General features: G+C 47.8%; 1 protein-coding gene across 4 annotated transcripts in view; it reads right to left on the bottom strand.

Moving 5' to 3' along the window:
• Nucleotides 1–27,163, bottom strand: part of LOC135904845 (uncharacterized) — a 63,011-nt gene that overhangs the window by 30,962 nt on the left and 4,886 nt on the right. For all 4 annotated transcript variants that reach the window (XM_065435828.1, XM_070533250.1, XM_065435830.1 and 1 more), the window contains exons 2-4: nt 14,596–14,631; nt 5,488–5,506; nt 3,872–3,966 (exon numbers count right to left, since the gene is read on the bottom strand). In XM_065435828.1, the coding sequence (XP_065291900.1) occupies nt 3,872–3,966; nt 5,488–5,506; nt 14,596–14,631 (150 nt within the window). The remainder of the gene's footprint in view (nt 1–3,871; nt 3,967–5,487; nt 5,507–14,595; nt 14,632–27,163) is intronic.

Genomic DNA, 27,163 nt, shown 5'->3' with positions numbered 1-27,163 from the left:
AGGGCGAAAGCAGCAACGAGTCGCTCTTTTCGGAGAGGCAACGGCACGTGCGCCTGAACTTGAGGCGCCGTAGCAGGCACACCAACAGAAGAAAAATAAAAACCTTCAAACCAGCGGAGACGGCAGAACAACCCTTGAACCCATAACCACACGCGCGCGACGCATGATACAGCGAACACGGAGCCACCGCGCCACTCAGCAAAGAGAAAGTGGGGAGTGGCCGTCGCGCCCTGCTCTTCAATACATGGAGTAACACAGGTCGGGGCGAATATACGAACTTGTAGAAAGAGTCAACAGAGTGCGTGGCCAATCCAGGAGCGCCAGCTTTGCGCTCTGGCGCGAAATTTTGAACGCACGATAGAGAACGTACCGGTACGTCAGTGCCAGTTTTGGGGGGGAAGCGCGATGACGTACCGGTACGTCCGTGACAGCGAAAGGGCTAATTACCACAACACTCATTGTGACTGCTTTAAAGTTTGATTAACAAGGCCAATCCTACACCCTTCATTGTGACAGTGCTTGTGTGTGTAAAGTGGCCTCGGCTATGTCGAAGCATAGTGGCGTTATTTTGTACAACCTCTGGCCACCTTGTCTGGAGCGCCGGACCAGCGCGCTCGGGTTCTTGGGAGCGCCCGCTCTTGCGCGGAGCTCGAGGCAACTTGCTTCTGCGCACGCGCTGCCTCTGTTAGTCGGTAGGCTAGTTTCGCGTGTCATAATTGGACTCATTCGTTCACTCATATCTCAAAACTGCAGACTGCTGCGCTGCCCAAGGAGATGCTCTATTATACCGTATATCCGTAACCAAAGATATGCGCTGTTCACTGTTACCATGTCGCTTGTGGTGCCCTACGGTATCTTCTATAGTGGTTTTCTGTGTTTTAACCGGTTGGTGCTCTTTTATATTTAAGAGTAGTGATTAGGTCATATTCATTTCAATTTTACCTTCCCACTTATTTTTCAGGCACATAGTACTTTATTGTATACGCGTATGAATCAAGCGGAAGTTTAAGAAAGAAAACCATACAAATGAATTTTAGCTCGTTTGAGTTATTCGCTTAATAGGGTTATTTTGCTTATTTGAGTTTGCTTTGCCGGTGCTATCCGCATGCTGACCCGGTTACATTTAACCAGCAGGGGTCGAATTCACAAAGCTTGTCGTTCGTAACTGATCATTGTCATTAGCCGGTGGCTTTCAATAATTTAAAGGACTGCCCTAAAATTTTATCTTATGAACAATTCTAAGGAAAAAGAGTTCAGCTCTGTGTACGTACCTATTGCTGGATCATACACTGTTTTTTTTTTATTCGAGTCGTGCTTTCTCCTTTTCTTTTTTGTATCGGTGCTTATAGAGATTCATACAAGTCTAAAAGATACAGTGTGTGTCATCGAAAGTTATACGAGGTACATTTCTTTAGCTGCACCAACGTTTTGAAAATTGTACTCGATGAACTGAATTACACTGCGAGGCGGACATTACTTCGACAAGAAATAAAAATGTATAATTGACTAATTCACTATTTAATTAATTACCTTACGGCACATATTGAAACTTACGAATTGCAGCCGCTGGGTTCGCAAGGCGTACCCCCTTGGAATGAATTCGCAAGATGGCACCATTTTCGAGATACCAATTTTCAAAGTGTCCTACAAAATACATTGGCGTTCTAGTTACTTATGCACTTACCGTATTTTCGCGATTCTAAGCAACCCCCCTCTATTTTCGCGAAAACGTTAGGAAAAGAGTTTGCATGCGAACCTAAGCTCACCCCTATTTGTTGGAAGAGCGCGTAGTCAAGGCCGCCAAACGCGCTTGCTCACTCTGGAATCATTGCTCGACGGACCTGCAGGCACGCGGTTGATGCTTCTGTTGGACGCGTTTCGCGGCCATCTGACCCCGGAGGTAAAGACAAAGCTCCGGAACATCAATAGCGACGTGGTTGTGATTCCGGGTGGCATGACGCCAGTGCTGCAACCCCTCGACGTTTCAGTCAACAAGCCCTTCAAAGCCAATCTCCGACAGGAGTACGAAGAGTGGGTGCGAAACCCTGACCGGAAGAAGATGCCGAAGGGAAAGCTGCAGAAAGCGTCCCCATCAACCATCCCAATTGGATTTCGGACGCGTGGAAGAGGGTCCAAGTGGACGTTGTGGTCAAATCATTTAAGAAGTGCTCGATCACAAACAACTTCGACGGAACGGAAGACGACCTGTGGTGGGATACCGAAAGCAGCGGTTCAAGCGGGGCGACGAAGTCGAGTGGCAGTGATAGTCAGTGAGCATCCTACACAAGCGGCGGGTTTACTGTCTGCACCGATTTTTCTTTTGAATGTTTGCAAAATAAAATGTTATTTCTCGCACCCATCTCGTCGTGATGTCGCAGCGAAAAGAGGGAAGGGGGGTCATTCTAGATTTTTCGAATCTAAGCACCCCCCCCCCCCCCCCCACCCTCACTTTGGGCATCGCGATCATGAAAAAAAAGGGGGTGCTTAGAATCGAGTAAATACGGTACATGCATAGAAGAGCGTTTGGCTAAAAAAATAAGTGTAACAGCAATGCATTTTTTACGGTAAGTTTGAAGGCGCATATCTCCAAACTGGCGCCATTCTGGAAATTCATTTCAAGCGGATATGCCTCGCAAATTCGCCGGGTGCAATTCGTGAATTCCAATATGTGGTCTAAAGTAACTAATTCAAAAGTTAATTTGTGAATGTTTGTTATTTAGTTGAATATGTGTTTCGATTTCTCGTGCAAGTTGCGTCCGCCTCAACGATTAATTTAGTTCAAGGGTTAGAATTGTGCTATCGGCCACATGTGATTTTTGTGTGTGTGTGCAGCTGAAGAAAACTGTATGTATAATAAAAGCAAAGCCTTCTGTGTAGATGAAACCAACCGTGTGCTGTTAGCAGACACCTGGAGAAGCCGCGGGTATGCTTGTGCTCTGTATAATTAATATATTAGTGTGTAAATGCACCACCGCAATTTCACTGCTATACCGGGTGTTTCAGCGAACACATTCAAAACTTTTTAAACATAGCATGTGGCAGATAGCACAATTCCAGTCCACGAGCTGGTCTACTCGAAGAGGTGGATATTATTTGCACAAAAAATTGAATTGCGTAACCAACTCAGTAACAAAAAAATCACTAATTATGTTTATAAGTAATTACCTTATGACACATATTGCAATTTACAAATTCTAGTGGGTGACATTGCAAGGCATATTCACTTAAAAAGAGTTGTTTCAACGGCACATTTACGAGGTATGCGCCGTCACACTTGCGGTAAAAATGCACTGTCGTTCCAGTCACTTTCTTAACAAAACGTCCTTTATGCATTGAAGCACAAAAGTAACTGGATTGCCAATGTATTTCTCCGCAAAATCTTGAGATTTCGTCCCAAGTGAACTTCGCCTTGCGAGCTCCCCGGCTAGGATGTGTGAATTGCAATATCTGCCATAAGGTAATTAGTGCAAACTTAATTAGTGAATTTTTGTTAACTAGTCGATTCTGCATTTCAATTTTTTGTGCAAGTAATGTCCACCTCTTGGAGTAGAACAGCTCATGGACTAGAATTGTGCTATCTGCCACAGGCAATCTTTAAAAATTCTTGAAAGTGTTTGCTGAAAAGTTACAAACAATCGTTTTCCTTTGATGATCATATACTACAGGATCAGAAAACTGGCCTCTACATATATGCTACCTAAGCCATCAAGACTGCACCAAAGACTCAAGAATATGGTTGTTACCCGTCTACGTAAAAAAGACTTTTATGTCCCCTGAATATTCTCGCGCATCGTGTAGCGAAGGACGCGGCTATGCTAGATAGACTCAGCATTTTTGTGAAGCCCTTTCAAAAGCGCTTTCAAATGCTTACCGTAAATTGGCAAAAAATTCACCGCGGCGATGATAGATGCCAAGAGGATAACCGAGAGCCCCGCGCTGAACCACACGTTTCTCTTGTACTTGACACTGGCGAAAAAAGATTATAAAGGAAACTCAGTTCATGAATCGTTTATTATGATTTTGTCGTTCCTTCGCACGTAAGCGGCCTTTTTTAATTTGAAACTTTTCGTATTCACTCAAGGCACTTCTAAAACATTTTTTGTCCCTCCACCTCCCCCTTGTCTGTTGTCACTACCCTTTAGTTTATTTTTTTGAGCGCTGCAAGAATAACTGCTCTGCTAAGTTCTGTGGCCGGTGTACGTCTTCACCATTTCGTCGCACGACGGACGAAGCGTGACTGATACACGAGGCCCTGCAGGTGGCGCACCTCATCACCATCTGTTTCCGTGGTGCGCGGTGGTCGTTATATTCTCGCGGTCATCCTAATTCGGCGCACATGTGACAATTTGGAGACACGCACTGTAATGTCATATGGCAACAGGTCATTTCACTGGTGGCAGCGTGCAGAACCCTAAAGGGATCAGAGATAAGTACCATGCAATCCGCCTCTGTGCTAGCATCGGGATGATCTATAGGATTAAGGATAGGATTAGGATGCCCGAGAAGACCATGATAAGAGTGCTGGGGATGTGGCTCCAATCTAACCAACGGATCAACCACACCCAGGCGCTCCTCAAAAATACAACGCTACAAGCCACCAGAATGATTAAGAGAATCGCCACTCGTCGGACAGGACTGCGGGAACAGGACACTCTGAAACTAGTAAGAAGCCTAGGCATCAGCAGAGCCATGTATAGTCTCCCGTACCAATGGCTGAATTCCCATGAAGAGAAACAAGCGGAACTAATCATTCGGAAAGTGTATAAAACGGCACTGAAACTCCCAATCAATACGCCTACACAGAAACTCCTTGCCATGCGGGGGCACAATACATTCCAAGAACATCGGGAAGCTCAGCAAACAAATTCCCCCAATTACAACACCCCATGTCTAATATTTCAGCCGAGCGTGCAGTCAGCTGTTTAAATCAAACTAAATAAGACACCAGAAAGTATGGATCGGATCAGGTCAGTGAGAAACTTAGACCGATGGCCTGACACGAAGAAGCAAATTTTGCAGTGACAATTTCGGATAGTTAAAAAATGCTAGCTGGTAATTAAAAAAAAACATTTTCCAGTAGGACCTACCTATAGATGACTGCCAATTTCACTGCGAGAGCATTTGAATGAAACTTCGCCTGAAGAGTCATAATCACCATGAGCATTATCTCAGAGGAAATCGTCATTAAGTGATGTCGCTTCTCCAACAGACGCAATGTGGGCGCGTCAGAGAGCATTGTGGCGCAATCTTTGAAATCCTTAGCATAGCATAGTGGCGATAAATTCAGATTAAGCAAAGTAAGTAGGGATAGGCAAAAAAATTCATTCCCATTAAAAAGAACAAAAAAGAATGAGCACGCATGCTTGACGTAAAATGTGGTTACGTCCAGTCCGATCCAATAGCGAAACGTAAATCGAGCTTCTGTACTGCCATCTACAGGCCTTTGCGGGGGCATTTAGTTGAACAAAGTGTCTCTAGAGTACTTACTCAGTTGTGCTGGTGTCAGCTGCAAAAACAAGCGGAGCAATGCAGCCGGCTGCGATTCAGGAAGCTACAAAAGCATTTCGGTTATGTTTTCATCAGCGTCAGTATTTAGGAATAGTGTTGCCGTTTGTGGCCGCCTCACATGGTGCACTTTTAGATCGTCCATGTGGTTATCGTGCTAAAGAGCTTCAGCTAAGCTCAAAAGAGGGGGAAAACTCGAAAATTGTCTTCAGACTCACTCAAGTGTTGTTCTATAGACATCAGCTTTTCGGGATTGTTGAAGCGTGTGCAGCAATGCGAAATTACTTGCTCGCATATAGTGACACGTGTACTTGTTTATCTTTATCGGGCGACCACGTTTCACCACCTAACAAATGTTATCGCACAGCGCCGGATGCGCCTGAATGTATCGGAAGTTTCTGGAATGTTATCGATGGTTGCTTCCGCTGTCTGTCACTGAACAATGTGTAATCTGATTGTTAGTATGCGCGGCGCGAATCGTGTAGAACTTTGTGCAAGACACGAGGGTCCCAGCGATTACTCTGGTTCATTCGACGACTGATGTATAAAAGCCGACGCGCTTGACCCGTTGATCAGATTTTCGATGATCGTCGACTGTGTTCGCCGCTATCGCCGCTCCTTGAGTGTAGCCTGTTTTTTTTTCTGGGTGCAGGTTCGCGCAATAAAGTTAGTTTCGCCATTCACAGTTTTGTTTGTGTCCTCAACCGTCACTACCACGTGACAATACACTCATCGTGCTGACGTAGCGCTTATGGCGTAGTGCTGCTAAGCCCGAGGGCATGCGATCACATCCCGGCCACGGCGGCCGCATTTGGATAAAGGCGAAATGTAAGAACACCCCCAGGTATACCGTGCATTGGGTGCACGTTCAAGAGCCCCGTGGAAAATTTATCCTGGACCCTATATATACATATATATATATAGGGTGCCCCACGTAGCTGAAGTCATGTTGTATGAATTTGGAAGGCCACTTGAGGCTGAAACGGTGCCAGTGTTGCTGGACGTCGTTCAACGAAAGTAATTTTCATCTTTTAACTAATTCCTTGTGCTTACTGCTACGTTATTTTTCTGCTGAAGCCGTCAATGAACTCGTGCAGTGTGCGTGCTTTTTTTTACAACAAATGTTTTATAAAAAGGCTATGAGAGAAGCCAACATGACGTTCTTTTTTTTGCGCGGTAGCTGTGGAGGAGGACATACTTGCCGCTAATAACGTGAGTGCGAACGAATGATTAGAAACATATTTTAATTAACAGTTTTGATAGTGCCTGGATTGAGCGTTGAAACTTGACGATAAGTGTTACGAATTAGGTGCGATTTTCAAAATAGAAAGAAAAAATGTGGCGTGCGTGAAAATGTCATTGCCTCCGCATTTGCCATGTAAACCGCTGTCGCCAAGGTTCTGAAAAAAAAAAGGTGGTTAACATTGTTAATTGTTACTCTGAAACTTACGTGATTCGTGGCAAAGTATGTCCGTCTCGCTAAGCAACTACTCTGAAAAACCGCCACTTCGCTACGCTCGAAGTAGTAAAGGCAAGACGCAGAAGACCAGGACTCAGGAAGAAGAACACAAACGAAGAACACGCTCATAGAAGAAGAACACGCTCATAGCCTTTTAATATTAATTAAAAAACACGTATAGTCTAAAAAGAACACCCTGTACTTGTAAGTTACAGGCCTAAGCTTTCCTTTCGTTAAAGTTTTTACGCCACTGCGTAATCTTTTGGCTTACATTTGTTTAGGTTATAGCTTCCTTGTTTAATGTACAGTGTCACGTTGTTAGCGAGAACACATTAAAAAAGGTTATCGCACGTGGGCGACAATCGCCCTCACTGGATCGAGAAAGAATTGCTTCCAAAAGAAAATGCGAGCCCCAGTTCATAGCATGGAGTTTTTTGCGCTGTCAACTAATTGCAAATTTTTTCATACCAGCAAATTTACAAAACTAATTCTGTAAATAAAACGCCGTATAACGAATGTTGACGTAAAACTCAGAAGCGACTGTACGGTATTTGCAGAAGGGTGATTTACTAATACAAAGTAAAATAATTTTTCTCTTCAGTGTCCGCAAGCAAGGCAATACGGCGTCACCTCACTTGAAAGTCGTTTTCGTCATTTCGGCTAATAGAAGGCCCGGAATGCTATGTCTAAATTGCGAGTCCTCGTAGTTACTCATTCAGAAGTAGAAAAGCGTCTCAAGTTGACTCACTGCAAATACGTTCATTATTACGGGAATGGTCCGAGCACTGTTTTTTTGCGCGAAGAGAGAGAGAGAGAGAAACAACTTTATTGAGCCGAGCTCGACATCTTCTTAGACGCCGTCGATGGAAGTGGTTCCCTCTTCACGGGACCCATATGCTTCCCTAGCCGCCTGGCCCCTGGAGATCAGGACGAGCTGGTCTTCCAGGGCGGTGCTGGTTAGCAAGGTCTCCCATCGCTCGGTAAGGGTGGATGAGGCATGGGGTAGGGTAGCGGGGCAGTTAAGAGGTGGGGGGATCGCCTTGATGAAATTGCATACTCCAATGACGTGTTGGAGCGTGCCTAAATGAGTTTTGCAGAAGTTACAATCCTTCTCGTACCTTTCCGGGTACATCTTGTTTTGAAGGTAAGGGTGCGGGAAGGATCCTGCCTGTATTTGCCTGTAGATCGCTTGCTGTTCTCTGCTAAGCGATTTGTGAGGATCGGGGTAACGGCGCCTCTCCGTCTTATAATGGTTCGTAATGTCTCTGTAACTAAATATGGACTGTGGCTCACCTTCCTCAACCCGGTGTTGCATCTCTCGGGCGAACTGGTTGGCAAGTTCATTGCCCTCCAGCCCAGAGTGAGCCGGTGTCCATATTAACTCAACTTTCCTTTCAGGTACGTCGCGTTTACTTTGGAGAATATCTAGTGCCGCAAGAGACACCCACCCCTTCCTGTAGTTGTTATACGCCTTTTGCGAGTCGGTGACAATTCTTCCCACCTTGGGCTGCGCGAGTGCTAGCGCTATAGCGGCCTCTTCTGCCACCTCTGGAAAAGACGTCTTGATGGAGGCGCAGGTTACGAGCACATCCCGCGTCGTAACTGCCAGCGTTGCTTTCGATGAAAACTTGGGTAACGAAGCGTCTGTGAAGAGAGTGACCCCCTCTTCCTCTACTACTATTTGACCCAAAGTCTCCGTCAAGGCCGCTATACGAGCTGCTCTGCGGCCGTCGTTACGACCCGACCTCATGTTTCTAGGCAGTGGCTTACTGTGGATTTTATGCACCCACAACCTGGGTAACGGTCCTGTTTCCTTCCGCTCTGCCTCTTGCCAGCCCAACTTGGCAAGAACGCGACGTCCCGCCGACGTCTGACTGAGCCGAACTCTTTGATTAGATAGATGAGCTTCTATTAGCTCTTCGACGACGTTGTGCTTGGCCATGCCGAGAAGCTTGTCGGTCGAAGAATGCTTCGGAATGCCCAGCGCCATCTTGGTTGCCTTTCGTATAATGACGTTCAACTGGTCCCTGTCTTTTTTCAGTAACTTGAGGTACGGCGCCGCGTAAACGATGCGCGACGTCAAGAAGGCCTGGACGAGCGTCAGTACATCGTCCTCCTTCAATCCCCTTTGTCTGTTTGTGACTCTTCTGATCATGTTCGAAATTTGCTCCGTTGAAACTTTGATTTTGTCGATCGACGCTCCCGCCTTGCCATTGTTCTGGAAGATGACACCCAGGATACGTGCTTGCGTGGTTGGTGTTATGGTCGTCCCGTCGATGGTGATGCGTACGTTCTCTTGGTCTCCTTTCTTTCTTCTTGGCTTGATGACGAGTAACTCGGATTTCTGTGGCGAGCAACTGAGGCCGCACGATTTAGCGAACTCGTGCACGGTCTTTGCCACTCTCTGAAGGGTCTCCTCCATCCAACTCTCCGACCCTGCCCTCGACGTCCACACAGTGATATCGTCTGCATAGAGAGCGTGATCTATGCCCTCTATGTCTTGAAGCAAAGTCGGGAGAGGGAGGAGTGCCAGGTTGAAGAGAAGCGGCGAAAGAACCGATCCTTGCGGAGTGCCTCTGTCTCCCAGGGCTATCGGTTCCGACTTCTCCTCTCCAATTTTGATGGTTGCCGTTCTATTGGTTAAGAAATCCTGCACATATTTGAATGTCCGCTTTCCGCATCCCGTTTGGTGCAGGTTACGAAGAATACTTTCGTGTGTGATGTTATCGAAGGCCCCCTTGAGATCGAGCGCCAGGATAGCTCTTGGCGTAAGGGTCTTCGCTTGCTTGATAACCAGCTCGTGTATTTGCACCAAGACGTCTTGCGTGCTCAGGTGCCTCCGGAATCCGTACATGGTCGGTGGCATCTGATCAGTGACATCCAAATGTCTCTGAAGTCTCTTGAACACCATACGCTCGACCACGTTCCCTACACATGACGTGAGGGAGATGGGGCGTAGATTGTCGACGTGGGGTGGTTTCCCCGGCTTGGGAATGAAATGCACCTCCGCTTCTTTCCATTCTTTCGGTAACGAACCCTTCTCCCAGGACGCGTTGACGAGGTTTAGCAGTTCAGCTCGGCTTTTGTCGCCCATATTTTTTAGCATCTTGTATGTAACGCCGTCAATTCCCGGTGTGCTGCCTTGATTACTTTCATCGATGGCCGCAACCAGCTCCAGTTCGGTGAAGGCTTCGTCCATCTCGACGTTGCTATTGCCTTCATACTCGTGAGTCGGGTTACCGCTCTTCTCGGTCTTGAGGTATTTACTTGTGAGTTCACGAATGAGCTTCTCCCCGTCCCCGTCGTAACTGTTGATCGTTCTTGTGAGGTCTCGGACGCATGCGCTCTTGCTTTTTAATGGATCTATGAGGTGTCGCAACAGCTTCCAAGTCTTCTTCGTAGACAGTGTGCCTTGCAGGTCATCACACATCTTCATCCAGTTTTCCCTGCATAGTTGTTCCGCATACTCGGTCACTTGCTTGTTGAGCGCGTGTATACGTCTGCGAAGCTTCTTGTTATGTCTTTGCCTCTTCCACCTTCGAGTAAGACCGTGCCTGGCCGCCCACATGTGACTAAGCCTGCTGTCTACGAAGGGAATTTGCGTGGTAGTAGTAATCTTCTGCGTAAATTTTTTGACAAATTTGCGTTGCTTTTTGGCCCATGCCTCATACGTCTTGGTTTTCGTCCTCGCCTTCACTGTCTGCGCTTCTACGTAACCGGTCCCAGTCTGTAATGTTGGCTTGACCCAGTTTCGCCTTGATGTCAGTCCCCCCGAGGGTTACACAAATTATATCGTGATCCGAGCCAAGATTTTCCCCCGTGTTACGCCAAGTTACGTCGAGGTTCCCCCGAACTAGCGTCAGATCAGGTGTGGTGTCTCTGACCGTGCTAGTGCCTGTCCTGGTTGGTACGCCCGGTTCGTTAACCACCTCCATGTCGTGGTCCTCTATAGCTTTAACCAATTGGTTTCCTCTTTTGGACGAATATTTATAACCCCACATCGTGTGGGCGGCGTTAAAATCTCCTAGCACTAAAATCGGTCTTGTTTTTGCTTCTTTAATGCAGTCCAATATGGTGCCTTCAAAGTCAATGACCCTGCTGGACGGTCGGCAATAAGCATTCAGGACGAAAAAGTTCTTGTCCCCCCCACTCTTCTGCTGTGAATTTCGATGAGCGTATGTTCGCAGCCTCGCTGAGCGGTCACGTGTTGTGTGGCCGCCACGTTGCTGCGGACCAAGATCGCAGTACCGTTTTCGCTAGGGTCCGTATACGTAATGTATCCCGCGAGCTTGGCCCGGCCGTTGGTCTCTTGTAACGCTATGATATCCGGTTTTTGGTCCAATTTATCAACGAATAGTTGTAACTCCCCTATCTTGTTTCTAATACTCCTACAGTTCCATTGAAATAACACCGCAGTCTCTTTCTGCTTTCCTTTAGTCTTCGTCATTTTCTACTTTTTGAGCGGTAGATTTGCGCACGGAACCAACTTTTCGCGGCCTGACCCGTAGATTAAGCCGTGGTGACTTCATCTTGGCAACGGTGAGATGCTTATTTTTCGCATCCATCGTCATGACTCTAACGGAGAGTTGGCTGCATTTGGCCTCCACATTATCCATTCTTACTGTTAGATTGTTCACTTGCGCAGACATTTGGAAAACTTGGTTGGAGATTTGCGTAAGCATGCTCATGACCGACTCCATTGTCGGAGCAACGGCGGCCTCAGCCTTCTCTTCCTCCATGGCAACCACTGCCGTTTCTGTCTGTGGAGTTTGCGTCACTGACTGCGTCAACGCCGGTGATGTGATCTGCGCCGATGACGTGATCAGCTTCGTCACCGCTGGAGTAGCGCTGGTGGTGTCTCTCTTGGGTACTTTCCTTTTAACTGCAATGACGTCGTTATCACTGTTCTTTGTTCTACTGAGCGTCTCGATACGCTCCATCATTGCTTTTATCTGATTGTTTTGGTCCTTGATTTGATTGTTCTGCCTCTCTATCATCTCCTTGAGTTCCAAACAGTGTCTACACTCGTTGTCTTTGGAAGGGCGGGAGGAGGGTAGGGGAGGGAAATTGCTATTGTCGAGAGCGACGGGAGACCCCGCTGCCCAGCCCACCTGTTTCTCGGCGCCGTTGCTCCGCCGGGTCTTCGACTTGGACCTCGAACGAGATTCTCGCCTGCGAGCCCCAGCTGCCGATGGTGACCTGGTATCGCTCGTGCTTCTCCCTCGCCTGGTCTGGGAGCGGCTGCGACGCCCGCTCGGTGGCTGCCACGCTGTCTGCTGCCACGCTGGCCCCCTCGGCTGCTGCCGCTGCTGCTGCACCTGTTCTCGTTGCTGACGTTCCCAACGCCGTTTACGAACGACGTATGGCGTCTTGAATCTCGCTGTACACTCCTTGTCCGCGGTGAGGTGGTTGCCCCCGCAGAGGCTGCACTTGGGGTTACTGCAAACGTGGCTTTCTTCAGGATTCTTCATGCCGCAACCGTGGCATATCTTGTCTTCGGGGTTAGGACAAACGTCCATCCGGTGACCGAGGCGACCACAACGGTAGCACATATCGATCTGCTTGCGATACAACGAACACTCGACCAGCAGGTTGCCGTATCTGATGTAGTTCGGGACCTTGTCGCCGTCGAATGCGATGACCACCGTTGTCGTCTTGCCGATGCGGTTGGCTTGCATAGCAGTGGGGTTATACTCTTGCGCGATGTAGTCGTTGATTTCTTGAATAGTGTCCGTCATCGGGACACCCCTGATGACGCCCTTAACGGTGCCGTGGGGGGCGGTCTCGTAGGCGCTGACTTCGTGTGCCGTGCCGTTGATAGTGAGGCTTCTGACTGCCTAGTAGCGGTCCGCGTTCTCTCGCTTAGGCGTACTGATAACGACTATGTTTTGCTGTTTGTTCGGGCAAACAACATCTTGCGTCACCTCCTCGCCACTCACATTCGCAGCTGCGACGATGGCTCGGCTGATCTCGAATCTAGATACTTCCCCAATGTTCAGACCTCCCCTGGGACGCATGACGATCTTGATATCTTGCCTCGGCAACACAGGCATCCTCGCTGCCTTGAGTAGCTTGCTCTTGAAATTTTTCCGCTGCGGGCGACGATGCCCGGCAGCCGCCGGCCCTCCGTTGACCGGCGTTAGACTTATGCTATCTTCGGCTGGTCGCTTCCATCCCCCGAAGCAGAGTCGGGCAGATCCGGCGTTCCCCCAGTTCAGAGGTAGAGGACGAGCGCGCAAGCCAAACGTGCGACTCGCTCTCGGAGGAGGCAATGGCAGATACTAAACCACGTGACTACTACCAACGTCCGATGTTTCGCTTATCCAAAGCTGCCGGGAAAACCGGCAGACGCGCCGGCGGGACGAGCGTTCGTCGCAGTGGCCTAGGTTGCCTAGGTAACGGTGGGCCGTCGCCAACAGCAGCAACGCGGCTCTGCGATGACGTTTCAATTTCGACGACTGCTCCGACGACAGGGCTCGGAGCGCCTCAGAGCGCTCGAAGGTGGAGGAGAGCAATCGAGAAGAACCAGCCGAACGCAGGGCGGGCACCCTCTTTCAACCAGCCGAAGACAACGCCGCTCGCGAGAGCGCTCCAGAGCGCTCAGAAACGACCAGTCGAAGATGGCATTAGCTTGCTCTCTTGCTCTTGGGTCTTCTTCTCACCGGCGACGCGCCAGCCAAACTTCTCGGAAACTTCATCCGGCATTATTTCTTCACCGTCCACTTCCACACGCATAGCGGACGCCATTTTCTTGAAGCACGTCGCCTCTAGGTCCCCGGCAAGGTCGATGGCCCCGCCGTACCACGCCTATGCACGGCCGCTAGGTCCTGCTTTCTTCAGGCTTAGCTCGCAGCGACACTGCGCTCGTAGAAAAAATCCTCCTAAATCGGAGAGAAATGGTTTCGCACCTCAGATTTCGGTATCCACACGGTCCTTGTAACTTCACGGATGCCGTTGTGTGAGACCTTGCATGAGCTGGGGCGAATTACCGGGCCTTTTGCCGAAAAATCGAGGAGCACATGTGAGACACGTCAGCACATACCATGGCTCATACCCTCTTCTTTGCGCGAAGACAGCAGGGCGGAAAGAGTTCGGAAATGGCCGTGAGAGAAATAATGAGAGAAAATCGTTCCTAAAAATGGTAAGGAGAGACCGAAACGTTTATTTACAAAAGAAAGGACATGTCCTACGCAAGACCGAAACGTTTAGTTACAACAGAAAGACATGTCCTACGCAATTTTCAGTCGGCACACTAAATGAAAGGCGGACGGCCTTCGCACGAACCGCTATAAATTCTGACGCGCTACGACAGTCAAAAACCTGCATATGGGGATGTCACTGCCATTAAACATGTCGATTTCGTGGCACACTGTTAACTAGTTCGTGCATTAGCCGAATTGATTATCAACACTGACGATGGATGTCTAGCTGCTCATTTTTTTGCAACTGAAATTGCCACAGACCGTTCTTAAGAGAATGTTGCTGCATGCGATTCCAAACAAAGGCATGTATATTACAGGCACTTTCCGGTTTACGACAACCGCACACTGACATAAATCGCGCGAGCCTGTAGTCGTCATATGCAGCAGTCGGCGTCAGAAATAATACAGAAAGGTCCTGATTATACTTACACGGGGCGATATCTTCAGTTGAGTAGATCAGGTCACCTTCAGAGGTATTATAGTAATGTTTGCGATTTAGTACTAGCTCCGACGTTTCTTTAACCACGTGCAGTTTAAAATTCAACGTCTTCGTTGAACTACATCCCAGGCAACCTGGGATGTAGTTTCATTTATACCACTGATATCAATAATAATAATAATAATAATAATAATAATAATAATAATAATAATCATGAAATACGACATCATCATCCTATTTTTTATGTCCACTGAGGACGAAGGCCTGTCCCTGCGACCTCCAATTACCCCTTTCTTGCGCTATCTGATTCCAACTTGCGCCTGCAAGTTTCCTAATTTCATCCTCCCACCAAACTTACTGGCGTCCTCAACTGCGCTTCCCTTCCCTTGGCACCGATTCTGTAACTCTAATGGTCTACCGGTTATCTGCCCAACGCATTACCTCGCCTGTCAAGCTCCACTTTTTTTTATCTTAATGTCAACTAGAATATCGGCAATTCCCTTTTGCTCTCTGTTCCACATTGCATATGTATATGACATGCATATGCGAAGTAGAATAAACAAAAGTCAGTAACCAAAGCAACATCCAGTGCATCGAAACGAACGGCAAAGCTAGGGAAACGATGAAACATGTTTTATTAGAATGTGAAGATGAGGACCGAGCTGTCCGTTTAGACTCCTCAGGCCTCCTTGGAGCCCTTGGGTTCAGGTATGACAGGGGAAAAGTTAATATGTTCACAATACACATTAGTTAAAGGCGTTTAGAGGTTTGGTGGCAGAAAAGTGGGGAAACCACAAACAACGGAGGCGTACAAAAACAAAGTTCCCAATAGTGGTTCCGGAAATCTGATGCTGGGAATTCTTTGTGTGCGTGTGTTTCTTTTGAGAGATACGTATGACAGGCAAAAGAGGAGCAAGAGCTTGGTGGTGCAACCCACCGCACCGTTTCAAAGATGACGCTCGTAGCATCCATCTATTCATCCATCCATCCATAGGCAAACTAGGCTACCCCGTGACTACCCTACCCGACCGTCCTGCAGTCCCTCCCACATCAGCGCCATCGTGACTTACGCACGACCATTCAGGTCTCTTGCACGTCTTCTGAAACATATGCATCCGGAGCGTCACTCCAGCCGCTGCCATGCAGGGGCTCAAGCCCTGACTCACATCTTTGTCGACGACATCCTCCTGTATGCCGACGCGGCCCAATATACTGTCAGCAAATTGTTTTGTTCTAGTGGACAACACAGACACCCTTCGGGATTCGGGTACACTTCCCCTAATCGATAGTGGCTAGGCAGAGAAAGATGCAGTTGCGGGAGATATTGTACACGCATCTATTCAGCCAGTCACCGTGAAATCCATCACCAATGTCACCGATTCCTAGGCCGCCTCGTCCACCTACGCGCATGCGTAAAAGACCCATCCCCCACCCCATCATATTCAAGCCATCATGTTCTCCACGGTGCGAATCGTCTGGCCATGTCTTTCGCCATGGGAATTAGTGCGTTCATGCGCACGCCATAAGCTGACCGGCCGCGTACACGGAGAACATATGCCTTGGGGCACCGGGGGCTCAGAGCTGCGCGCCTATTGGCTCTCGCCACAGGGCACTTCCGCTGGCATGGCGGGACCTAGGGCCGCGGCCTCCGACGTTGCCTCCGAGATTTAGGTTTGTTTACGCTGAGACGCTGGACGCCGCGGTGAACGCGGTGCAGTAGTGGGCACTGACGCCCGTTTGGTGATAGGAGCACGCATCACTTGCATTGTAGTGTATCCGAGGCACGAGAAGCAACTTGAATTGCTTCAAGAAACGCCTGTGCAACGTTGCGCAAGGGTTGTGTGCAGGCCTTTTGACAACGCCACGGCTCGCTGCCGAAAGCCGCGTCGCTCCGTTTTCAACGACGCTGCCAAAGCATTCATGCGGAACGCGGACACACGGCACATCGAAAAGGAAGACGGCGGCGGCGTGATCACGGAGCCACGAAATAGCCGAGTCCTTAGCACGAGCTTCTTTAACAGGTCCGGTGATATCTGTTCTGCCGGCAACTGCGCACAACACTGCAGTCAGATATAGACAGTTTTCTTTGACCGAAGACAAAAAAGGCCTGTCATTAGCAAAATCTACAGATTTCATGCGTTTAATTTAATCTTGGAACCGACAATGGTGTGCTAACCGGCAATTCGAAGTATCATTTACAAGGCTGCCGTTGCCGCATTACATGACCTAATTTTTACTTGATCAGATGTGATCTGGCGGTATCCCCTTTATGCTACCTCTGCATTGAGTCGGAATCTATCGATCACTTTTTATTATCGTGTCGGAGGTTTTCTACTCATCGAAAACGATGTCTAGAAACTCGGCTTCGAAATCTAGGACTGCCTTTAAGCAGTACTGTTATACTCTCCCTTGGAGCAACGGCATTAGGATACAGCCACAAGAACGTTTGTCTAGCCATTTTTAATTTCCTATGTGACACAAAAAGAATGCCTTATTAATATTTCGTAGTTTTCATATTTGATTTACTTCTACTTTAGAAAATTAAAAATAGTAAAATTAGAAATAGTAAAAACACAAATTCACAGTTCATATATTAATATTATCATTCGAAATTTAACTAGCTCATGTTTAAGTATATCCTTTATGTGTTTCAGTAATATGTTCTTGTTACTACTCCTATCAAGGCAAGGCTGACTATCGTATTAAACACTACATTATCTCATTTATTTATAGGTGATATGTCATATTAGATTATTCATTTATTTTCCTTTTTTTGTTATTTATTAACTAATTTATTAAATTTTTCAATCATGTTACCACGCTTTCGTGGCCTATCCCCCGTAGTGGGTTTGTGCCATTATTTGAGGCTTCATCATCCTCATCATCATCATCATCTTTATCAACATGTGTTGAGGCCACAACAAATAACCACGACACGGTAAGTTTTTGTTGCAGTTCAAAGTGCATATTTCCGAGAACGCTAGTGCGATCAGGGGAGCACCTGAGATAATAATAAAGGCTAGAAGCGTGACCGAGTGAGTTTACAGTTATTACAATAACGCGTTGCTCACACTACGTATGCGAAAAAATTCTCACTCGCTTCACTGCAAGACACTGAATGCTTTGCCGCATTACAGAAATGCCATGCGCTGAAGCCATCAGAAATTATCGTTTTCTATTATCATAACTGAAGAATCGTACCAAGCTCAGACTTTCCCCATTGATCTACGCTTGATTCCTATAAGAGACAAGACAATTACGTGTTGGCCCTGCGTTTTTTCCTTCACACATAGCGGTTATAAGAAAATCATATCCCACGAAGAATGGCGGGGGGGGGGGGGGTCAGAGCTAAGCCGCACGCGCAGCAGCAGGAATGTGCCTACGGTTTGACGCATGCTTTGAAAGCTTATGGACACACATCTGCAAATACCGTATTTTCCGGTGTATAAGAGGCGGTTTTTTTCCAAAAATCTTGCTGGTGCGTCCTATACAAGGGTGCGTCTTATATGCTAATTTTTCGGTTTTTTTTGCGGGTTCAGAAATTACTCAGGTTCATGCTCAAGCTTTTTTCACCGAAAAAATATCACTACCAATGATGCGGTAGTAGCACGGTTAATACTTCAATACGGGGACCGCCGTGCGCAACTTTTTTTAGGTGAACTTTATCATGAAACGGCGGGGATGACGACTTCCAGAATCGCAAACACGCGGTCGTTTCGGAGGCGCAAGCAAAAGTAATGTGAAATTCCCAAAGATGGCGACAGTCGCGCTTCTCGACATTGTCAAGACAAGCCAAGCCGGCGTTCTTTTTTAGTCATTCTTTGCAACTTCGCAACCGTGTACGTATTACGTCTGTGTTGGTGACTTCGGCGTGTGTTTTCCACTACCTACACCTGTCGTGCTCGGTCTTACTACAGTATGCCACCGAAGTTGCGCAAGAGCTACACCGCAAAGTTCAAATTATCTGCGGTCGAGTATGCTACCGAAAACGGAAATCGGGCTGCGGGCCGCCATTTCGACGTCACCGAGAAGATGATTCGCACGTGGCGACAGTCGTCCGCCAAACTGCAGGCGATGAAGAGCGGAAAGAAGGCTGACCGCGGGAAGAAGGCGCGGTGGCCTGAACTTGAAGACCGGCTCCTCAAGTGGGCTCTTGAACAACGGGCTCAAGGTAGGGCTCTGTCAACCGTGCAGTTGCGCTTGAAAGCACGCACTTTGGCGAGTGAAATCGGTGCCGCTGATTTTGTTGGTGGGCCGTCATGGTGCTATAGATTTATGCAGCGCAAAGTCTTGTCAATAAGAGTGCGAACGACAATGTCTCAACAACTACCAGACGATTTCGGGGAGAAAGTGGAGAAGTTCCATGAATTTGTGAAGAAGGAAGTCGAAAAGAATAACATCATCGACAGCCACATCGTAAACATGGACGAAGTGCTTCTAACATTTGACATCCCTATGTCAAAAAGTGTCGCTCAGAAAGGTGATAAGACTGTCACAGTACGAACAACTGGGCACGAAAAGTCTCACTTCACTGTCGTACTTGCGTGCTGTGCTGACGGAACAAAGCTGCTGCCGATGATAATTTTTAAAAGGAAAACGATGCCAAAAGAAAGCTTTCCGCCTGGTGTTATTGTCACAACTAACCAGAAGGGCTGTATGGATGAGCAAATGATGGGAGTTTGGCTCGAAAAGTGCTTTTCGAAGCGCCCGGATGGATTTTTTCACTCCCGGAAAGGCCTTCTGGTTATGGATAGCATGCGGGCGCACATTACTGACTTGACACTGAGGCAAATCAAGGCGAAGAACTGTACCCCTACAATAATACCCGGTGGTTTGACGAAGGTTCTACAGCCTTTGGATATTTCCGTCAACCGCAGCTTTAAAGCTATTTTGCGACGTATTTGGGAGGCGTGGATGACGGAAGGCGAGCACAGCTACACCGCAACTGGACGCATGAGGCGCGCTTCTTACATCGAAGTTGCGAAGTGGGTCCATGAGGCCTGGAGTGCTGTTAGAGTGGCAACCATAACTGCAGGGTTCCGGAAGGCTGGCCTGCTAGCTTCATCGCCAACCGAGCACGACGACAATCAGACCAGCGGTTCTGAGTATGAAGAGAATGCTTCAGCCGCGTTGCCTCCAGAAATGGGCGAGCTTTTTGAGAGCGCATCCGAAGATGAAGACTTCGATGGTTTTAAGTAAAAATAAAATGTTGTTATGGACATATGGGAGAGTTCTTTCGTCGTATTTTTCTTTCTTTTTTGCTAAAACGTGGGCGGGTATGGCGTGAGTGCGATCACTTAGCGTTGCTTAAGAACTTCTCATAGGCCGCCGCGGTGGCTCAGTGGTTATGGTGCTCGACTGCTGACCCAAACGACGCGGGTTCAATCCCGGCCGCGGCGGCTAGAATTTCTTTGAAGGAGAAATTCTTGAGGCCCGTGTACTGTGCGATGTCAGTGCCCGTTAAAGAACCTCAGGTGGTCGAAATTTCCGGGGCTTTTCACTACGGCGTCTCTCATAGCCTGAGTCGCTTTGGGACGTTAAACCCCATAAACCATAAACCAAGAACTTCTCACAGATAGGTAGGTAGGTGGGTAGGATAACATTATTTAGCTCTACGGAGCTTTTATGCGATCAGATGAGTCCACCCATGGTTCATTTCGCGATGGTCGATCAAGCGTGTTTAATTAACCCTGACTAGCCTAAGTGGGTAAATTGGGGTGCGTCTTATACACGGGTGCGTCTTATATACCAACTTTTTCAATGAGATATATATGGCGAGTGCGTCTTATACAAGGGTGCGTCTTATACACCGGAAAATACGGTATATGCGTCCTTCTCATTCCGCGTGGCATGCACTCAGTCACTATGTGTGGCGTCAAAATATTTCGAACAAGCACGCGATCCGCGTAACGTATGCGGCCTTAAGTATTAATTGTTCGTACCAGCGCTCTCGGGAATATGCACTCTGAACTGCAACAAAAACTCACCGTGTCGTCGTTATTGCTGTGGCCTCAACACATGGCTCCATGATCATGCTGCGGCCGTCTTCTTCCTTCTCGATGTGGCGCGTGTCCACGTTCCGCATGAATGCTTTTTCGGCTTCGTTAAAAACGGAGCGACGCGGCTTTCGGCAGCGAGGCGTGGCGTTGTCAAAAGGCCTGCACACAACCCTTGCGCAACTTGAAGCAATTCAAGTTGCTTCACGTGCCTCGGATACACGACAATGCAAGTGATGCGTGCTCCTATCACCAAATGGGCGTCAGTGCCAACTACTGCATCGCGTTCACCGCGGCGGCAGCGCAGCGTAAACAAACTTGAATCTCGGAGGCAACGTCGGAGGCCACGGCCCTGGGTGCCGCCATGCTAGCGGAAGTAGCCTGAGGCGAGAGCCAATAGGCGTGCAGCTCTGAGTCCCCGGCGCCTAGGGGATGTTTTCCGTACCCGCTGACCGGCCAGGCGACCACGTACAGGATGGACATCAAGGCAGCAGCGCTACGACCCGTCTTTCGTTTAGCGTCTTTTCAGGTTTAAGAATTTTCTCCTCACAGTAAGAGCGGCTGTTCGGTGTTTGCATAAGGGGGATTTACTAACACAAGCAAAATTGTTCTCTTCAGTGTCCGCAAGCAGAGAAACACGGCGTCAACTCATCGAAGTGCTTGTGGCACTGCTTGTATCTAACATACAGTGGAGCTTCCCTTGCGTTCTGGTCTTCACATTGAAACGCTCACTCTGAAGCACAACATACTTGGGTTTTACCTAGCTAGTGAACGAACGGCCATGTATTGTTACGTGAGTGCTCGGGGAAGGGCAATGCTACTGCTACTCTATTATACAGAACTCTAACAGGCGTACAAGCTTTTTTCGGCTTCTTTGTCAACTTTATTTAGTTGCTGTTCAGACAATATTTATGACGGGAAAATGTCTTTTCTTACTTTCTTTCATAGCGTTTTTTCTTTAGTCAATCAGTTTTTATGAATACAATTCAATGCTTAATAATAAGATTTTTGGTTTATACTTTACACGTCTTAACCTTTGCAGAAACTTCCAGCGCTGTCGGTGCAGTCTTTGGTTGCCTCTTTTCGCAACAGGATGCGACGGTAGCATGGCCGGTAGCGTCGAGAGTCCCAAGATAGCTTTATTTTGCTGTGAGCAATTATAACGCGTACGGTGCACCGCATGCGGCGGTGTTTCCTAGGCGACGAAAACACGGAGATGCGTGAGCAACCATGGCGGAAGCCATGTCAGGGTGGCTAGCACTGGCTAAAAGGGGGAGGTGACGCCAGTGCCGGCATATCCGCCGAGAAAGTTCGATCCTCTCGTTCATGCGCTGCCACAAAGACCGTGGTGGCGCTGCGGTCAGCTTGGCGATTTACTTGGCGATGCAGTCAAGATGCAGTCACGCGGTTGCGCGCGTGTGCAGCTTCCCGCGGTGTCTGGCCGGCGCGACAGCGTTCCTGTTTCTTCGCGGCTGCCAAAGTGTTCTCTCGTTTATGGCAATGTGTGTTTCGCTGCTGACATGTTAATGTGAGTGCCGGACTTCGCCGAACAGATGAATTCCAACGCAAAAAAAAAAAACGCGAGGCAGCGTCACTGCTTCGCCCCTGGCTGCACGTCCGGCTATGTGTCGTCGAAGCAGCAGGGAGGGTGCTCTAAACTTAGGAGGGTGCGCTAAGTTGCATGTTGCTTCAAGGTCGAACGTCTTAATTTTTTATTTAGTGGAAAGTGATATCATTGCCTCCCCATTTCTTAGTGGCTGTTAAATGTTTAATGTTTTTCTTTCAAATTACACAGAAGCATGTGTAAATGTGATATCTTGTATTTTGAATTACCCTGAATGTATGATGTGCAGTGCTTTGCTATTACTACGATGTGCAATAAATTTTTGCTATGCTTTGTATTACCTGTTCTGAACCCCATTCACATTTTTAGGAGTAAGCTGACGCTTCATATTACTGAAACTTAAGGAGTGGAAGACACCGGCCAAAGAACAGCCAACCTTTCTTTCTCTCATTTAATACCCCTTTTAATTTCCTTTTTACACATTTCTTTATGCCCTGAGGCAACGTTATTTAAAAAATGCAATTGCACGGACCCGAAACAATTAAATCCTATTTTTTTTTTTGGTCTGTGTCTCCTACTGTCGTCATGCGCTATCTTGACCACACGGGACTCATTCGGACCCTTCAATTCCTGAAACTGATAGGATTCGCGAATAACGCTTTAGATACGCCGATGTGTTACGCAGCACATGTATTGCAGGGGCAACAAACTCGCTTTTAATGGTTTTGTTTGTGGGGCTTCACGTGCCAAAGTGACTCAGGCTATGAGAGATGCCGTAGTGGAGGCATGAAGGACTCTGGAAATTTCGACCACCTGGGGTTCTTTGACGTGTACTAACATCGCACAGCAAACGGGCGCCTTGTTTTTCGCCTCCATCGAAAAGCGGCCACCGCGGCCGGGATGCCATCCCTCGTCCTTGGGCACAACAATCGGGCGCCCTAACCACAGCGCCCCCACGGCTTAAAATTGCATTCTGTCAGCCGTAGTCACGTTCGACTAGCGTTTAATGAGCTAAACCATTGCTTGCAACAACATCACTGAAAGGCCGACGCGTTGCGTGCACGGCAGGCCTGCGTCCTTGCGTATGCTCAAAGCCAGCGGCGCGTACCATGCATCGCATTACGGCCAACAGCGCCACCTACGCCCGACTTGAAATGGAGGAGCGGCTTCCATCCGCCGTTGGCGTCACCTCTCCCTTCTAGCCACCATAGCACTGACATGGCCGCTCTATAAAAAGACACAAATGCGTTTTCATCGAGCGGCCGTGGTAGTGGCTGTCCGTGTAAGCTTCTGCTGACTCAAGCTCCGGCTAGAATTACAGTATATGCTACCACCTTTCGTAGCATATACAGTAGCTCTAGCTCCCGCCGCTTGCCATCAGTACAGGCATGCGGGTTTCAGGCCCACATGTTTCTGCTTCTGTAGAGTTGCTTTGCAGCAGCTCGAACGCGCGGTTCAGACCTTGCATCCGATGCACGCGCTCGTCTGGTCATCGAGTGGGCCATGCTGTAACAACGGCGTCCTAAGAAGAACAGGCATGGCCGTTACCCTTCTGCAATCGTTAGGAAGGGTCCCACCGTCCCAGCAAGTCGTGGACATCGTTACGGAAGAAATTCGGTTATTAGAGTTAATTTATTACAGTGCATGTATTCGTGCAATGCGCTTCCTTCGCGTTTGCTATTCCTCGGGGGTTGCACGTGTTGCGCGTTAATGCAAGTTAATGAATGATTCATTAGTGATTGAATTAAGGTAGATTAGGGAGGATTAAGGTTATTTAGGGGTATTAAGTTGTAGTAGGGTGTATTATGGAGGATTAAGGTGCATGAACAAGGATTACGGTGTATTATGGAGGATTAGGGTAAATTAAGATAAATGAAGGAAGATTAAGGTGAGTTAAAGGTAATGAAGGCGTATTAAGACCGATTAGGGTGGATTGAAGGGATTAAGTTGGATTAGGGTGTATAAAGGATAATTAAGGTGCACGAACAAGGATTAAGGCGTATTAAGGAGGATTAGGGCGGATTTAGGTGTATGAAGGTGGATTAAGGTCGATTAAGGTGGATTAATGTGAATTAGGGTTGATGGAGGAGGATTAGATCAATTAGGGCGAATTATGGAGAATTAGGCTGGATTAGGGTGTATAAAGGATTAAGGTGCATGAACAAGGATTAAGGAGTATTAAGGAGGATTAGGGTGGATTTAGGTGGGTGAAGGAGGATTAAGGTCGATTAGAGTAGATATGGAGGATTTAGGTGGATTATGGTGGATTATGTTTGATGGAGGTGAATTAAGGTGAATTACGGTAGGCTTGACAAGGTTTTCGGATTCGCGTCTCTTAGGCCATACCTAAGGACACCGTGGATTTTTGGAATTTGGTTTGAACTGCACTTCCACGCACGCATGAGTGGGCGGCGACTATTATTTGTTTTTATCACGGATACTGGCAATGTGCAAGGGGTGTTCACATGATCGCGCACGCTTGCTATTGATACAGACATCTAGGCGGAGGCCGGGAATCATTGCTTTTATAGCGAATGTTTTAAAACCGCCTTTCTGTGGGTTTGTTCTGTGAGGAAACTTTTTCCATTGGTTTAACACAAGCCGAAATGACTGCATCAATGCGCTTTGATTACGAAGGTTGAGCAATCAATCATGATTGTGGTCATGATGTAGTAAGGCAGATAACATTCTGCAGGCAATAATGTTTAGCACTGCAGTGTGTTTCACCCTATTCCTCACTAATGCATCTTCATCCTCCTTCATCGAACTTAACCCCTTAATCTACCATAATCCGCCGTCCACCTTAATCCACCCTAATCCCCCTCCATCGACCTTAATCCTCATTATTCCATCATAATTCTCCGTAATGTATATTAATCCACCCTAATCCACCTTAATCCTCCTTCATACACCTTGCTCTTCAATGCATTCACTAATCAATCATTAATTAACATTGATAATAAGTAATCATCCCTTATACACGGCTGGACATGCTTTGGTTCGCTTCGGGCTTCCTTGGGTCACGTGATATTTTCTGTAGCTCACAACGCGAGTTTGAAACGGAGATCTAAGGCTTTCGCTTATAAGCCACACGCAGCGGAATGTGCCAGAATCAATACTAGATCAGACGCACAAAGTATAACATCTCATCAAGTGGCAGAAAAATTGTCTTGAGTATAGAACTCTCCTCGAAGCTCCTTTTATGTTAATATACCCCGTTCATACGGCTTTAAGAAAAAGCGAACCTCCTCGTAAACATTGCATTCAGCATTATCGATGCTGTTATCAGTCTTTCTCAAAATTTGCTACATCACTGGGGCGTGCAAAACTGGCCCAAAATAACGCGCCTCCATAGAGTGCTGCGGGCCCGTCGGCAGGAGCCCAGGAGAAAAAGCGCGCAGCGCGTGTGGCCGGTGGGCGGGGAGAATCGAGGAGGAAAGCGCCGCGGGGAGGAGGGCGTCGCTACTTTCAAATTATCAAGGGGTTCTAGATGGCGCTAGTGTTCCTGTATATGCTTTATGTATATGCTCTCGCAGCACGGTCCCACAGGCTCCCTGCGGGAGCATGTACAGGAACACTAGATGGCGCCGCACGTTCATCAGCGAAAGTGCACGAATACCAAACCTTTACCTCTTCTGCGCTACATTTGTGTGGTCAGCTGTCAGAAATGGAAATAGGTTTTCGCTAACGCACTGTGCTCCATGACCGGGGTTGTTGGAGAAGTATGGGAGAGGCCTTTGCCCTGCAGTGGGCGTAACCAGGCTGATGATGATGATGATGACTGCGCTCCATTCATGCTGCCAAATGCGGAGCGGTGGAGTGAAGAAGTGTGCAGCATTTGGCTGCAAAAATTGTGACTGGCATATTCAAGAATGGAATGAATCTGTCCAAGTTGACGGACCGCTGCTGCATAAGGTATGCCTGTGTTACGGCTCTTCGCGATGCACGGCTTCCCTCGAGAATAAAAAAAAAAAGATTCACTCATCCGCCAGCGTTGTAGCGCTAACATCCAAGGAAAGACTTCAACCACGGGACGTCTGCGCGAGTGAGTACCGCTCGCTATACAGTGACAAATAGAGTAGCGCTGCTTCTTGGCATATAGAAAGTTTCTAGCATGCGATCTAAACACATCCACCCAAACTCACACGCAAACTTATCGCCCACTCTATTACCAACGTATAAAGAATAAGTGAACGGGTGTATACTTGAATCAATGTGGCGAAGCATGGTTGACATCGACTACGCCGATAGCATACTAATAGAGTTTTAGTATAGCGTAAAATCCTTGCGTTAGCGTTAGCGTGCGACGCAACGCTAACGCAAAGAATACTGCACTGCGCGGCACAAGGTAGTGTTTTAGAATACCGGAACGGAGAAAAGTGTTAACGTTAACGCAAACAAATACAGCGCCATCTAGATGTAAAGACACAAAGTACTGGAAAGCCAAATCCACACGAAATGTCGAGCTTATCCAATGCCGAATCCGCAAGTGTGTCCCGAAGTCAAGCTTATCGATAGTCACAGTCACTGCGTTAATTACGCATGTAGGTGTTTGGTTTGAGCGTTTTGTCGAGAGTCGCGAAACACACCGATTATTCTTGGCATGCTTCGATCGAGTGTTCTGTGGGACCCATATTACGTGTCCTTTTTAAGTTGGGATGACATAGACGCCCTTATGCTTCGGGAACGAGAGCGACCGCGTGTCCTCAAGATCCACTCAACATCGAAGCTATTCCGGAGGGGACGTTTCGCCGGCAACTTCGCTTCCAGAAAGCGGATTTCCCACTTCTTTCCAATTTTTTTCAACGGACGCCCACCTTGACGTCCGTCCGAATGGGTTCAAGGCGAAAACCTCCTTCACAAGGTTCATATCGTCGTCGTTGGTAAAACGCACACGCATTGTGACCACAGCACCTACCACACTACTGTGTTTTGCCGTGGAAAGCGTGACATGCATCAACTTGACATGCGGCTATACAACAAGCGAACGAGCGAAAT

This window comes from Dermacentor albipictus, chromosome 1 (genome assembly GCF_038994185.2).
Source record: "Dermacentor albipictus isolate Rhodes 1998 colony chromosome 1, USDA_Dalb.pri_finalv2, whole genome shotgun sequence".
In the NCBI taxonomy this organism is placed as follows: domain Eukaryota; kingdom Metazoa; phylum Arthropoda; class Arachnida; order Ixodida; family Ixodidae; genus Dermacentor; species Dermacentor albipictus.
This window is presented reverse-complemented; position numbering and strand designations above follow the sequence as displayed.